The sequence below is a fragment of the Pseudonaja textilis genome, chromosome 4 (assembly GCF_049901715.1).
Source record: "Pseudonaja textilis isolate UNSWEBS1 chromosome 4, rPseTex1.2, whole genome shotgun sequence".
NCBI lineage: Eukaryota > Metazoa > Chordata > Lepidosauria > Squamata > Elapidae > Pseudonaja > Pseudonaja textilis.
Genome location: NC_141993.1, coordinates 93,437,171 through 93,451,203, shown reverse-complemented (window position 1 = coordinate 93,451,203; position 14,033 = coordinate 93,437,171). Strand labels below are relative to the sequence as shown.

General features: G+C 57.8%; 1 protein-coding gene across 1 annotated transcript in view; it reads right to left on the bottom strand.

The window, feature by feature from the left end:
• OPA1 (OPA1 mitochondrial dynamin like GTPase) overlaps positions 1 to 14,033 on the bottom strand; it is a 47,225-nt gene that overhangs the window by 20,408 nt on the left and 12,784 nt on the right. Inside the window, 9 exon segments of the mRNA XM_087933774.1 lie at positions 1,179 to 1,250; positions 1,345 to 1,419; positions 2,476 to 2,556; positions 2,679 to 2,792; positions 3,589 to 3,675; positions 3,904 to 4,008; positions 5,632 to 5,685; positions 8,476 to 8,604; positions 11,657 to 11,724. Coding sequence (XP_087789900.1) covers positions 1,179 to 1,250; positions 1,345 to 1,419; positions 2,476 to 2,556; positions 2,679 to 2,792; positions 3,589 to 3,675; positions 3,904 to 4,008; positions 5,632 to 5,685; positions 8,476 to 8,604; positions 11,657 to 11,724 — 785 coding nt within the window.

Below are 14,033 nucleotides of genomic sequence, written 5' to 3'. Positions count from 1 at the left end.
TCCACCTAGCAAGACCAAAGAGGTTTTAAAGCTTCCCCTCAATGGGGCAGAATCTGGGGCTTCCCCTGGATTCGGTTTCTCTTTGAGCTACAAACAAACGACCTTAGAGCTAAACTCTCGAGAGCTAAGCGAAAGGCAGAACTCGAGGTCTGATTTGGGCCGTCTTAATTTAAAACACACATTTCTTTAGAATAAAGAAATTTAAAGTGTATTTTAAATACTGCAGCAGCGCCCCAGCCTGGAAAAGCCCCCCCTGCCCTTGGGGTACACAACGCCCCCTTCCTCCACAGGAGGGGGGGCGAGGGGGTGCTGGGTTGAGAGAAATGGCTCTGCTCCCAATTGTCCCTGGGCTTCCACCGCTGAGCGTCGACCTGAAGGCGGATCCAACTCTGCCCATAATTCTGCTCTGCTTTCTTTCCAAAAAACCCTGTGTGTGTGTGTGTGTGTGTGTGTGTGTGTGTGTGTGTCTTTCATCCAGTGCCGGATGGATGGCAGCACCACCATTTTGCAGAGTGTCAGCTGCTGCCCCCTGACACTCGCTTACGCTTCGCTGTGATGTAGTGACGGCCTGTCAGGAACCACGGAGAAGCGGGACGAAGGGGGGGGGAATGCTTGGGAAATGGACAGGGGAGGTTATGCCTTCTGGAGAAGCTGCTTCCAGGGCGCCTAACTGGGAGGAGGAGGGAGGGAGCGGCATAGCAGGGCACCCTGGAAGTGGCCGTCATGAAAACATCCTGCAAGATTTTAAGGGGTTTCCTCGGGGTGGGAAATGAAAGTCAGTCGGAGAGGAAAAAGGGTAACGTTGGGATGTGGGCAGGCGGATCTCAGTTCCGGCTCTGCATGACTGCAGGCGCTTTTTTTTTTTTTTCTAGAGGCGCCTGGACTTTCTGGTTTTTCCTTTGAAGACGTGTTGCTTCTCATCCCAGAAGCTTCTTCAGCTCTGACTGGAGGGTGGGGAAGGGAAGGACTGGTATGAAAACGTCCTCAAAGAGAACCAAAGACAATCCAGGGGCCTCTCGGAAAAGCACCTTCGGGACAGCCAGGACCTGGGTGGCTGAGAGGCTTGTGGCAGGTCTGGCGCAGGGAGGTCAGGCTGAGGGAACGAAGCCCCAGCCCCCGGCCCCTCGGCCCCCGCGGTGCAACGATCCCCCCCCCTCCAGCCCCCTCCGGACACTTACACTGATGACCCCGGGCAAATCGACCAGCACCATCCTCTGCAGGCCAGGACCCTTGACGCTGAGCGAGATGGTCTGCAAGGGAAGCGGCGCAGCTTGAGCGAGAGCAGAGCCCGGGGCGCTGCGGGAAAGGCCCCCCTGGACGGGGGAGGGGGCTCCGGGGCCTCACCTCCGAGCTGACGGTGCAGCCGCTGCCCACGCTCTTCTTCATCCGGATCTCGATCTCGTGCCGCAGGGCCGCCAGCTGTTTCAGTGGAAGCAGAAAGGGGCGGAGTCAGAGGGAGGGAGGGGCTGGAGGAACTGGGAGGGGGCCCGAGGGGCCCAGGGTAAGGCACCCCAGGACACGGCAACCGGGAAGAGAGCAATCAGGCTGCCGGTAGTCCTTGACTTACGACCCTGCATTTAATGACCGCTCAAAGTTATGACGGCACCGAAAAAGGCGACTTACGACTGGTCCTTGCAGTTAGGACAGTCCCAGTGGCCACGCGATCAAAATCCAAGTGTTTAGCAACCTCCGTGTGCAACGTCAAACGCGACCGCCCTCTGCAACCTTCCCAGCCGGCTTCCCACAGGCAAAGCCAGTGGAGGGAGCCGCTTTGCTTAACAACTGGGGGATTCCCTTAATCCCAGGGCCAAAAATGATCATAAAATGGCGTCTGATTTGTCCTGGAAGTTCCGGTCCCAACTGAGTTTGTAACGTAAGGAAAGGACAGGAGAGGCACCTAGCAGGCTTACGGGGGAGTTTATATGGATTCCGGGGTGGGGTCTTTACCCATAAGCAGACCCATCTAGAGGACCTCTCTTGGGGTCTCTTGGGCCTGCCCATTTCCTCTGCAACTGGGCCAATTCTGTTAACTGAGAAGAGGCTGTTTGGCAACGAATCACCTGAACTGGACCTCCGTGTGGGCAGCTGATCTCCGGCCCTTGACACCATGCCATGGTCCGAATTCACGGGGAAAAGGCTCCAGACGTCTCCCCTCACCCGGGGCGCTGCCATTCTGCCCCGTCCTCCCCTTAACCAACCTCTCCCCAGAAGGGGAACTGGGAGACAGAGCTAGAATCCCCCAGAAGCGCCAGGCGCTCCAAGGCCCTAGGAGGGAGGGAGGGGCACCGCAGCCTCTTCCAGCCACACAGGCGTGGCCCCTCCCTCCAGGAAGCCTCCGGCCGGGGCCCCTCCTGGAAGGAGCCGGCTTCTCTGGGCACGGACCGACTGGACTTCCTGGCAGATCGCGGGATGACTGAAAGCCCAAACAAAGCCCAGCGCAAACCCTCTGGGCAGCGTCCTGTTCCTTGTACTCACGTCTTCCTCCTTGTTCAAATCGAACTCCCGAGAGCTGTCCTTGAACACGGCCACGTGGTGGGGGCCTTCGCTGAGGGTCACCTGAGGCCCAGAGGGGATTCAGAAACGGGAAAGGGTTAAAAACACCTGAGTGGGTCTCCGGGGGGGCGGGGGCGGGGGGTGTCCTGGAAAGCCCACCGTTTGGGGGACTGTAGCACTCCTACCTTGACGGGGGAGCGTGTCATCATTTCTCCGGAGCCCCGGGGGAAGATCCGGGCCTGAGCGATCATTTCCAGAACGCTGGTTTTGCCAGCACTCTGATCTCCCACCACAACCACCTGAAAGGCAAGCGCTGGGTTTGTTTTTCCCCACAGAGACAAGAGGATTTCCCCCAAGTTGGGACCAGGGCGCCAGGATCCTGCTTCCACGCCAGGCAGCTCCCCGAAGGACACAGCAGGACGTTTCGAAAGGGCCCCTGGAGAGGCTCCAACGACATCAAGAGGGACAACTTTCCACCTAGAGACAGTCTCCTTGGGATGCCCCCAAAGCAGCCAGTTATGGCCTGCCCTAACAATCTGGGCTTTCCCCACTATAGACACCGCTTTACGGTGCTTTGACTGACCTCTCTAAGCGTTTGGCAGAACCAGTATTACTTGCCCCTAACCAGCCGGGTCCTCCTTTGACCCACCTCGGAAGGACGGAAGGCTGAGTCAACCTGGAGCCTGGTGGGATTCGAACTGCCAAACTGCTGGCAGCTGACAGTCAGCAGAGGAGCCTGCAGTTCTGCACTCTAACCCCTGCGCCACCACGGCTCGTGGCATCCTTCCTTTTCCTCGCAGCTCACACGGAGGACATAAAGCTACCCATTTTCACGCCCTGACTGCAAATGCCGGCCCCACGATCGTCGGGCGCCTGGCCAAGAACCCCGCCCCCGGCCTGCATGGAAATTGCCAAGCGAAACGCCTTATAGGAAAATCAAGAGAGTCCCCAGTTGCCTTTGGGGGGAAAAGGGCCCCTTTGGACGGAGAACCTCCCCTGACCCTCAGGGCCGAGCGACAGCTGCCCGTATCGTCTCCAGATGCTTCTGACCAGACTGAAGGGAGGTGTGGACGCCGGGGCTCATCTCCGACTCACCCGGGGCAAGTGGTCGTGTGTATTGTAGCTGGCGTCGTAGTCCGACAGAGTATCCAGCACTTCGGAGTACATGTCGATCAGAGACTTCTAGGGGAGGAACAGCTGACTCAGGGAGGGCAGCCGAAGCCCAGGAAAGAAGGGAGGTTACCCCACTCGGAGATCCACGCTGAGCGCCAGCGCAGACTCTGCCTGGTGGGGGGTCTAGGCGGAGGGGCTTCCCCACCACGGCCACCCAGGGGAGGGGCTGCTTTTAGCCGAGTGAAAACCGCCAGGAGGGACAGCGGGGGAGCAGCCCCCTCCCCCCCCCCCGCTTACCTTCACCTTCCTCTGATGAATGCCCTTCTCGTCCTTCTGCAGGACTATCTTCCTCAGCTCCTTGTTCTCTTTCTCCAGGCGCTCCAGCATCCGCTGGTACTTCAGCTGCAGAGAAACCCAAGCGGGGAAGGTGAAGGGAGGGAGGGGCAGGAGGAGCAGGAGGAGCAGGAGGAGCAGGCAGGGGGGAGGAATCTGGCTGCTGCTGCTGCTGCTGCGGCTCTCTAACTCAGCCCAACGACGAACAATAATGTAGCAAGGAAAACAGAATGGCAGAGTTGGAAAGGCCATCTAGTCCAACCCCCTGCTCCAGGAGGAGACCCTATATGGTCAGACAAGCGGCTGTCCAAACTCTTCTTGAAAACCTCCAGCGATGGGAGCACCTGCAACGTCCGAGGGGAAGTCCTTCCACCAGTTCACTGCCTTCACCCCCAGGAAGTCCACCCGTCGTTCCAGGTTGGATCTCTCCTCCATTAGTTTCCGTCCATTACTCCTTGTCCCAAAGATCTCGGATTCCTGCCTTCACAACATTGTGCTTTGCTTCCCAGGAAAGCTAGAACAGTCGGCCCTTTTCAGAGGTAGCTGGGGTCACCCTCAACCCTGCCCCCCCCTTTCCCCAGAACCGTGCCATCCTCTGGACGGGGGAGTGAACCAGGGCCATTTGTCGGGATGGAAATCCCGCGCAGCTTCCCGGTTACAAACTGGCTCTCACCTGGATGGGCAGCCTGGGCCTCCCACAGTGCCCAAAGCGGTGTGTGTGTGTGTCACATGGCTGTAAAAACCCCACTTCTGGGAAGCCAAAATCGCTGGTAATGCAGGTAGCCTCCACAATTGAAGAGGGAGCCACATACTTCATATTTAGGATAGAAGTAGTTAACCACGACAACTCTAAGACTGGTGGACTTCAACCCTCCCAAATTCTGGAAGTCCACCTGTTTGGTTAAAGTGCAAAAATTGGATACCTCTGGTCTAGGATTTTTTTTTTTGAGACTGACAGAAATATCCCAATTAGTACGAATGTGCTGATAAATGTTATATTAAATGGCATTTCCCCTACTCCACAAACTTCAATGGCAAAATAAAATGCAGAGGGTTAGAACCGAAGAGATATATTTAAAATATCCCAGAAGACTTTCTGCCAGGTCTAAAGAACCAACAACATACGAAGTTCCTTCTGAGGAGTTCCTTTATTTCCATTTGCCTACAGACAGAATCTTGCCGGACTAAAGCAACTGTCTGCCATGACCACAGACGACACCCTCTGCGAATCGCTAGGGAAGGTCTGGCCTTGCTCTCTTCCTGCCCACCGGACCCCTCAAGATCTGCGGCCTCTTCATCCTCTGGGAGGGAGGACCCTCCTCGAAAGACCCCAAACCAAGTTCTACCAGAGTTTTCAATAATTGGACAAGGGCGATGACGCTTGTGGCTGCAACTGAGTTGGGAAGAGAGAACGCTCAGTGCACCAAGCAAGCATCGGGGGCATCTGGATCTCTGGCCTCATGTATCCTGCCCCCCACCTCCAGCCTGGCCAATCTGGCTCTCCGCTGGTTCTACAGGGCGGGGGGAGGAAGGGGGGAGTCTCTCCCAGAGAGCAGCAGGCTCCCCAGGGGATGGAGAGTTCAGTGAGGGCTACACTGATCTGGCCTTGTGTTTTTTTTTTTCCTTTTTCTCCCCGCAGCTCCTCTGGCCAAATAAGATTCTGGCCCCTCAACGACCCCAACCTTCCCTTACCTGCGTTCGTAGTAATTCTTCCTGGAGCTGATCCACCTTTTCTTTATCCGAAACCTGCAAGAGAAAAAGGACACAGAACGCACGGTGGGCATTTCAGACGTTACCTGTGTCTAGATCGCGGGATAAAGATTGGTTTAGCCTTTTATTGTTTTGACCTGTGTTAGACTGACGAGTCTTGTAGCAGTGGGTGGCTGTACAAGTTGAAATTATAAATTAAAAAAATATATATTTCAGATGCAAGAGATCATAAGCTTTAAGAGTCATTGTTTTACAAGAATAGGGTCAAATCTGACAGCTTGGACTTGAAAGCAAACTCAATCCTAACATCATTTGGCTATAATTAATGGCTGCTATGCTTTTACTCAGGTGCCTTATTTCTAAAAGCCACTGTGGATTTATTAGCACTGCAACTCGGGAAAGCTGCTAACCTCGGGAACTGTGTTTTTCTAAATGAAAAGACCTTTCAAGTACGTAATAATAATAATAGTAATACAGTTGATTTCTCCAATTCCATCCATCTCTGCTCAAAAACATAAGCCCAGCTATTCATAAAGACTCAATAGGCCTTGGTTTCACGACTTGGAGAAAATATTTGCTTTATACCAATTAATATCTCTTCCATGAATTTCACACCACTAATTGTGCTTCAAAAAGGTTCACCTAGGCACAGCCCCACCGGGTGCATCTATTCTAATGGTCAAAATAAATTGAAGAATAAAAATATGGGCTCTTTCTTTCTTTTCTTTCCTTCCTTCCTTTCTTTCTACCTCAGAATGGTCTACATCTGCATGAAGGGCGGACTCTCCGCTGTGCGGGGGGCTTGCAGGCCTTCCACAGGGAGAGGAGCCTCAACTGCCATCCCTTCAGCCCCAAAGCAGCCCTGGGCAGCAGCTGCCGGAGGAGCGAAGGCCCACTCGCCGTGCGGGAGAGTTGGGCGAAGGACAAGGCCGAAGCAATAAAGCTGGCATCACCTCAGCCTCCCTTACACTCCAAAGCGACAGGCAGATTTTCCAGCCTGGCTGAGAAGCACCCAGAATAAATAATCCGCCGGCGGTGCAAAAGGTTTCTGCTTTCGGCACCACCTTCTTCTGTGCTCGATGAACAACTGGCCGTGGGCAAGAAATCGGGGGGGGGGAGAAAGGGTCTCCTTTATTTAAACATGCGACTGAAGATAGTCCCGTTTTGTCAAGCAAGAGCCCTTCGGTCTAAGGCAGGAGCGTCCAAGCTCAGCTTCAACTCCTCCTCCCGTTTGTCAGCTGGGTGCTCAGGACTGAACCTGGACGGGTGGAGGCAAGTCGCCGCATGGCTCGCAGGGCTGGGGAATTCTGAGAGTTGAAGTCCACCACTTCAACTAAGGTTGCCACGGTTGGACACTCCTCGGCCTAAGACACGGCAGACAGATGTGAAAGACCCTGGAAACAGACCAGGAGGCCTTCCCCCCACAGTGCTGCTCCCTTGCAGCTGGCCTGGCCACAAACGCCGTCCACGTGGGCGCCACGCTTTGGTCTAGTCCACTCTTAAGCCCGTCTCTGTGGTGGACCCCCATTCACATTCAGTTCTGGGCAGCGCGCTGGCCACGGACGATTCCTGTGCTGGGGGACTGGAAGCAGAGTCCGATGGAGAAGCTCCGTGCAACTCAGGCCAGGAGACAGGTGGCAGCCGCCTTCCAAGGACCCGAGCGGCTCCCCTGGAGGGCAGGGGGCCAAGGGCCCAGAAGGCTTCTCCCCTCCTCGTGGGAGCAGGGCTGCTCAGCAATGGTCCAGGCGGCCAGAGGGAGCAGGGCTGCTGGAGCAGAGCCACCACTGTGAGCCCTGACTGGAGCTGGCCGGATCTTACGGCCACGAAGGCCACCTCCAGCGGAAAGGCAGCGGAGGGGGGGGGCGGAGCGGCTGGCAGCCCCTGACCCTTCCCTAGAGCAGGGAACAGGTTGGGGGAGGGATGACAAAAACCAGGTGGTCTTGCCCGTGGGCTAGTCCCTCCTTTCTCCCCAGGAAAAGGAGATTTCTGGGCTGTAATAAAACCCAAGGTAACGTTGACCGCGGCCTGTATCTGGAATAGGAGATCCTGTTAGGCCCCGTTCCTTGCCTCCCCGAAAGCAGATTAAAGCAATAATCGCCACCCAGGACTAAAGTACAAATTAAAAAAAAAAGAAAAGAAAGCTTATCTCCGGTGACTGTGCAGCCATTAAAAGCACAGGAAGAGTTAAACATTAAAAGGGGTTTTCGTCATTTGTCGAGGAGGAGGAGGAGGAGAGGAGGAGGAGGAGGAGGAGGGGGTGGCTCTTTCCAGGAGGGAAATGCCCCACCGTCTCCTCCGGCTGAGCCTCCCAGGCCGCCTCCGTCTTGAGGGTGTGGGCTGGGCTCCAACGGGGGGGTCTTGGGGTCCACTGGAGGCCTCTTTCCTCACCCCAGAGTTGGAGTCCCCTCATCTGCCGGGGCGAATGTTCTTCCGAAATCCCCCGGAGCGGAAGAGCCCCTCAGATCCAGTGCCAGGATTCCAGCAGCCGCCCTCGCGTGAAATGGGCGGGGTCCGAAAGAGGATTCCCCTTCTCGCTGCTGCTGATCATCTCCAGGGAGCCCAGCTGTCCAAGCCCAGCGGCCTCCAAAAGTGGGGGCGAGGAGGGGGTTTCCCCGGGGAAATCAGAGCCCCCTTTGTGACAATCAAAGAAGCAGGCACCCCCCGGGATGAACCAGGGGCCAAGGGACCAGGAGCGCCTCCAGAGCAGAAAGCCCAGCCACCAGAGCTCCATCACTGCCAAGGGTCTGATTGGCTGACAGCGAGGGGGGGGAGGGCAGCAGCCCCCCCCTCCCCCCAGGCCTGCCTGGCCTATCTGAGAGCAGTCACCTTGCGCCTCTGCTGGGAGGAGGAGGAGGAGGAGGAGGAGCCTGGCCCCAATTGGTCGGCGGCCCTGCGGACATCCTCTTCGTGCTGCTGGATTTGCTGCTGCAAGAGAATGAGCTCGCCCAGGAGACCCTGCCACACACGGGGGGTGGGGGGGTGGAGAGGGGGGGAGGAGAAAAAAATGGAGGTGAGGGGGGCAATGATGTCAAACCAAAAGGTGCAACACAAAGACAGGACAGCGCACACACACACACACACACACACAACTGGCGGAGGAGGGAGGAGGAGCGGAGCGTCCAAGGGTGGATGAGAGGAGCCTCCTTCTAGGGACGGCCAGGAGGGGCCGCGGGAGGGGCCGCGCGCGTTCGCGGTTTCGTCCTCCAGGGAAACGGGTAACCTCTGGATGGCGCAGCGGCCTCCAACCTCAGCCCCTTTCAGCCTGGAGGACGAAACTCCCGGAATTCCCCAGCTGGCTGAAAGGGGCCGCTGGTCGGAAGAGTCCAGAGGGGAAACTGATGGGATTCCCCACTGGTTCAGTCCGGCCGGAGGTGGGCGCGTCTCACCCGCACAGCCGACCTGCCCTCTGCCCCTGGGGGCAGCCTCCCCGTTGCCTGGGCGCCCTTTTCTAGCCCCACGGCCGGAGAGGCCCCTTTCCAAGGGAAGCTCCCGGGAGCAAAGAGCAGCCGCAATGGGTCCGAGGGCAGAGGAAACCACGGGGGGCAGGGGGTTAATCAGGGGAGGGCAGGAAGGCCTCCCTTCCCCAGACAGGAGCCTCCCCCGGATGCCTGCAGAGTTGGCTCCACCAGCCTCCACGGCGGCTTTTCTCCGGGAAGGGGCCATTCTCCACTTTGGCCTGTCCTGGATAGACTGGGAGGCCCCTCCCTCCCTCTGCAATCCCAGCCGGGGGGCACTGCTCCAATGGGGGGGGGGGGGAGGGAGGAGGAGTCTCACTGCAGTGAAAGCACCCTTGTCAAAAGCTAAACCTCCTTCCATTGAGTCCACCCCCCGCTGAAGGTTTCTGCCTATGGAAACCCAGCCCCACATAGTCTCCTAGTCCACTCCTGCTTACTTTTTGGGGGGTGGGGTGGGGTGGGGTCTCTGCCGGGGTCAGCACCCCCAGTGCCCGAATGTTCTCAAGTCAGGCCCGAGCACAGCATGCAGCAGGATCAGCACAGACCCCCCCAGAACGGAGGGGGTGGCCCCCCTTGTGGCGCTTCCTTCCTGGTTCGTCCCCCTCCCCTTCAGAGTCCCAAGACCCTCGCGGCCCCCCCGCTGCTGGTGCAAGACCCGGGCCCAGCGCATGAGGGGAGGGGCTGCTTCACCTCGTGCGAGGCTCCCCCCCTCCCCCTTCTGCCGATGGAACGGGGACCTTCTTCGGTTCTGGGGGGCTGAGTGAACCTTAACCTTTCGGCCCCCTTTAAGGGTCTCCCCCAAGAGCCCCAGCCCTGCACGGGGTCCGGCTGAGAGAGAACAAGTGGCCCCCAACCCAGCTCGGAGAGCGCCAAGGACCCCTCCTGTCAGCCCCGAGCTCCAAGGGCCCACCTGCTGAGAACTGGGAGGCAGGCCCACCCGGGGCCCCCTGAACCATCTCCGGAGGGACGGTGGAATCGCGGACGGGGAGGTTCCCTCCTGCAGCTGAGGGCCGGATATGTGGCACCCCCGTCCCCAACCGTATCCCCCCAGCACCAACCCTGGGACTCTCCTGCTTTGGCTGACAGCCCCCCCCCCCTTCTGCCAATCACCCAGGGAGCTGCGCGGGGGGCAGCCAAGCCAGAAGGGAGGATGGGGTGCAGCAGCTCGGCTGGGAGGGGGGGCTACCCCACAGAATCCCGGGGTGGCCTCCTTCTGCCAACACTCCTGGGCGAGAGGGCGTCTGTGTGCCCTCCTCCCTCTCCAGTACAACCGTCGGGCACCAGCTTCCTTGACAGGCTGGCCCAGAGCCTCTGCCCGGCACTGCTGCAGGCACTGTTACCGCACGGCCGGGGGGGCGGGGGGGAATCCTGTCTCCGGTGGGACCTCACAAGGTGGCATCCTAACCATCTGATCGGAGGGTGAGGGTACCAACAGCCTCCCTTTGCCCTTCTTTGCCCAAAACGGGGAGGCAAAAGGAGAGCAGCCCGTTCGGACCAGGAGCTTCACCAAAGCAACGGGCTCTCCTGGGCTGAGGAGGGGGTCTCCGCAGACCCTCCGCAAGGGCCACGACTGCTGCTGGGTGTCCAATGTGCAAAACCCCGAGGGCTCCTGGGAGCCGCCTGAGCTTGGCTGTCTTCCTGCAGACGCTTCACGACCCAAACGGGGGGCATCATCAGTGCTCACTTGCACACACACACACCCCTCTCTTCTGCACTGATGGTGTTACCCAATGGGGCCATGGAAGGTCTGCAAGAAGACAGCCATGCTCAGAGAGCGCCTAGGAGCCCCCATCTCCACCCTGAGCTGGAAAGATTCTCCTTTGTGGATGCACAATATTAGCCCACTGAGCCTTGGTCTGGCCTGGCCAGCCCAAGAGCTGGGCCCCACCTGGAACCAGAGGGAGGGGCTGCGTAAACCATACCCGATACTCCCCCCTCCTCTGACCTCCCGCGGGCTTTTCTGGGCTTCCCTTAGTTTCCCCCCCAGTAGGAACACGGGGAGTAAACGCCCCCTCCTCCTGCAGGCCCCGTGCTGAGCCCCCAGAGGGTTTGCGCCTCTCTTCCTCCCAGGCCACCGGCCTCTGCCCGCCGCATCCTCTGCCCACCCAAACGCCCAGAGCGCGAAGAGAAACTGGGGGGGGGTGGGCGAACTCTGGGATGCTCTGCTAGTCCTCCAGGGTCACCCTGTCATTGACTAACAGAGGCAAAAGTGGGGAGAGCGATTTCAACTCAGCCCTGCTGAGGATTTTAAACAATTGTTATTTTGTTCCATTGCACTTTCAAATCTAGCTGCCCCCTCCAAAGCAAAACATTCCGGGAAAGCTACAATTACGCAAGTAAAGGTGTTTTGTCACCTGGTTAGCAATGGCTCATCAGGACGATGTGTCTGGATTTGGGAGAGCTCATTTCGGCCACCCAACTCTGGTTGAGAAAGCCCCCGTGCTGGGATGCCCTGGCCTGCAGGCCCCCCCTACCCGCCCCCCAAAGCCAGTCTAGGCTTTTGGCGGGTCTCCCCTCCCTCCCCGCGTTGGCTCTGCGCCTTCCCAGCTCACCTTCCTGTGCTGCTTGTCACTCTCGCCTCCCTGGTCGGTGGCTCTGAAGGCCGAGTCCCCCGAGGAACCTGGGGAGGGAAAGGAAGGAAGGAGGGGCTCCTGTCACCTGGCAGCCCATTGCGGAAGAAGCCTCTGCTCTCCTGTGGGCTGCTTCCTCCCTCCCTGCCCGGGCCCTGCTCCCCAGACGGTCAGTCCTGGGGGCGGAGGGGGGGGGCTGTTCTGCGGCAGTGCGGGAGGGGCTCCTGTGAGAAAGGCCACCCGAGCCGTTTTCTTCTACAACGTCCGTCCACAGGACATCCTCCCAGGGTTATTTGTTACCACACCCCGTTTTAAAACGCACCCGGGGGCAAACCCCCATGCAAATGTCTCCAGGCAGAGGGCCCTTCCGTGCAGCCACGTCGGCTGTCCCTGGCTTCACCCTCAGGCCAAGGAGAAGGCCGGGCCCAGCAGAGCTGCCGGTGCTGGCGTCTGGGGCCACCCCATCCGATTAGGCTCCTCTGGCCGGACCCCTAAACCCCTGGAGCCTTTCGGACCCGGTTTCCGGGCCCTGGGGCAACGCGGAGCATCGCTTGAGAGTGGGACGGGCAGCATACAATAAATAAGTGCAATAAATAATTAAAACCAAACTAAAATGGGAGCAAGTTCAAGGGCCGCTGAAGCAACCAACGGAATGGGGAGGCTGCACTGCCAGGGGGGGAATTGGGAAAGAGGCACCTTTGGCCAGCCAGGGTGGACACCGTTTTTGATACGATCAGAACTGAACGGGGTTCGTAGCTGTTACACAAAGGCTGTCGCGGTGCGGACATCCATTTCCCTCGCCTAATGACGTGGAAAGAGCAGTTGCTCAAGAGCAATAATAAAACAATTAGCAGCTCTTGCAAAACTCAGATTAATAATCGAGAAATGTATTAACCGAGCCTGGTTTATCTCCTTCCAGCTAGCTTAAAGGTAGAAGGCGGGCTCTTTGCACGAAGGAGCAGACCCGCCTCAAGCCACTCCGGTCGGATGGCAGGGAGGAAAGTGCGTTTCTTCATTCGTTCATTCATTCGCTCACTTTTATATTTCACGTTTCTGAACCGCCCTTTTCCCTCAAGCCTCCCTTGCGGAGATTCTCAGCCCTCCAGGCCCTGGTTGTCCCAAAGGTGCTTTTCCCAAGAGGCAGCTGGACTCTCTGGTTTTGCTTCGAAGACGTTTCGCTCCTCACCCCAGAAGTTCTGTCTGTTCTGATGGCAAGGGAGGTGAGGGATGCAAGGACTCCCCACCCTCAAAACTGATGAAGCTCCTTGGATGAGGAGCGAAGAGTCTCCTCCTCCTCCTCCTCTTCTTCTTCCCCCTCTTCTTCCTTGAGGAAAATACAGTCCAGGGGCCTCTTGAAAAAGCACCTTTGACCTGGATGACTGAGCGCCTCCAGAGACGGTTCTTCCTGATCCTGTGGGGCAGAGGTGGAGACCAAGAGGGGTCCTGGGGGGGGAGGGGGCGGAGAGGGCAGGAGGAGACGAGGAAGCTGCAAGAGGAAAGCCGGGAAGGCCCGAATCTGGAAGGTTAGCTCTGCAAAGCGGCTGACAGAACCACAAAAGGATTGGCTAGAGGAGGGGGGAGAAATGCAGGCAGGCAGACTTGCAGCAGCCCCCAGAATCAACCCTGAGGCTGCAGTTTATTTCAGAGGGCCAGAAAGTCTGTTCCTGCCCATGGAGGGTCTCCCCACCCCCCACCAGAGCTACTGGGGTGGGGAGAGCCTCCGGGTGAAGTGAGACCCTTTTCCGCCGGTTAATTGAAGCAATGGGTCCATGGACCAGCTTGCCTCCCAGAGTGGTGGGGGCTCCATTGCTGGAGGTTTTTCAGAAAAGCCTGGACAGTCAGCAGAAGGACTCCGGCCTTGGGCTGGACTAGGAGACCTCTGAGGTCCCTTCCAGCCCTAGGATTCTCTGATTCTAAGGACAAAGGCGAAACCCTCCCTCTGGGATGGTGCAAGGAAAGGGGAGCTGGCTTTGCCTCCTGGCCTCACCGGGACTGAAAAGGGGGCCCAAAGGAGAGTGCAAGGCCAGCCCCCTCCCCAGCTCATGAAGGCGCCTCTCGGCTCATTTAAGCCATTGAAAATCCAAGAGTCCACTAACAAGGAACCAGAAATCCTTCAGGTAGCAGTACCTTAGCCTAAAGAGAGCTGTACTTTTTTATATACTGTAGGTACACACACACACACACACACACACACACACACACTCTCTCTCTTACAAGCTTAAGTTCCTCTCCTCTGAGGGACCTTCTTTTATTGCGTTATTGCGTTTATTCCATGTGCCAGCAATGCACATTTTACTTACCTGCAATTGTTTCGTTTCTTGCAGCTTGAATGGAAAAAGAGGGTGAGATCTATCACAAA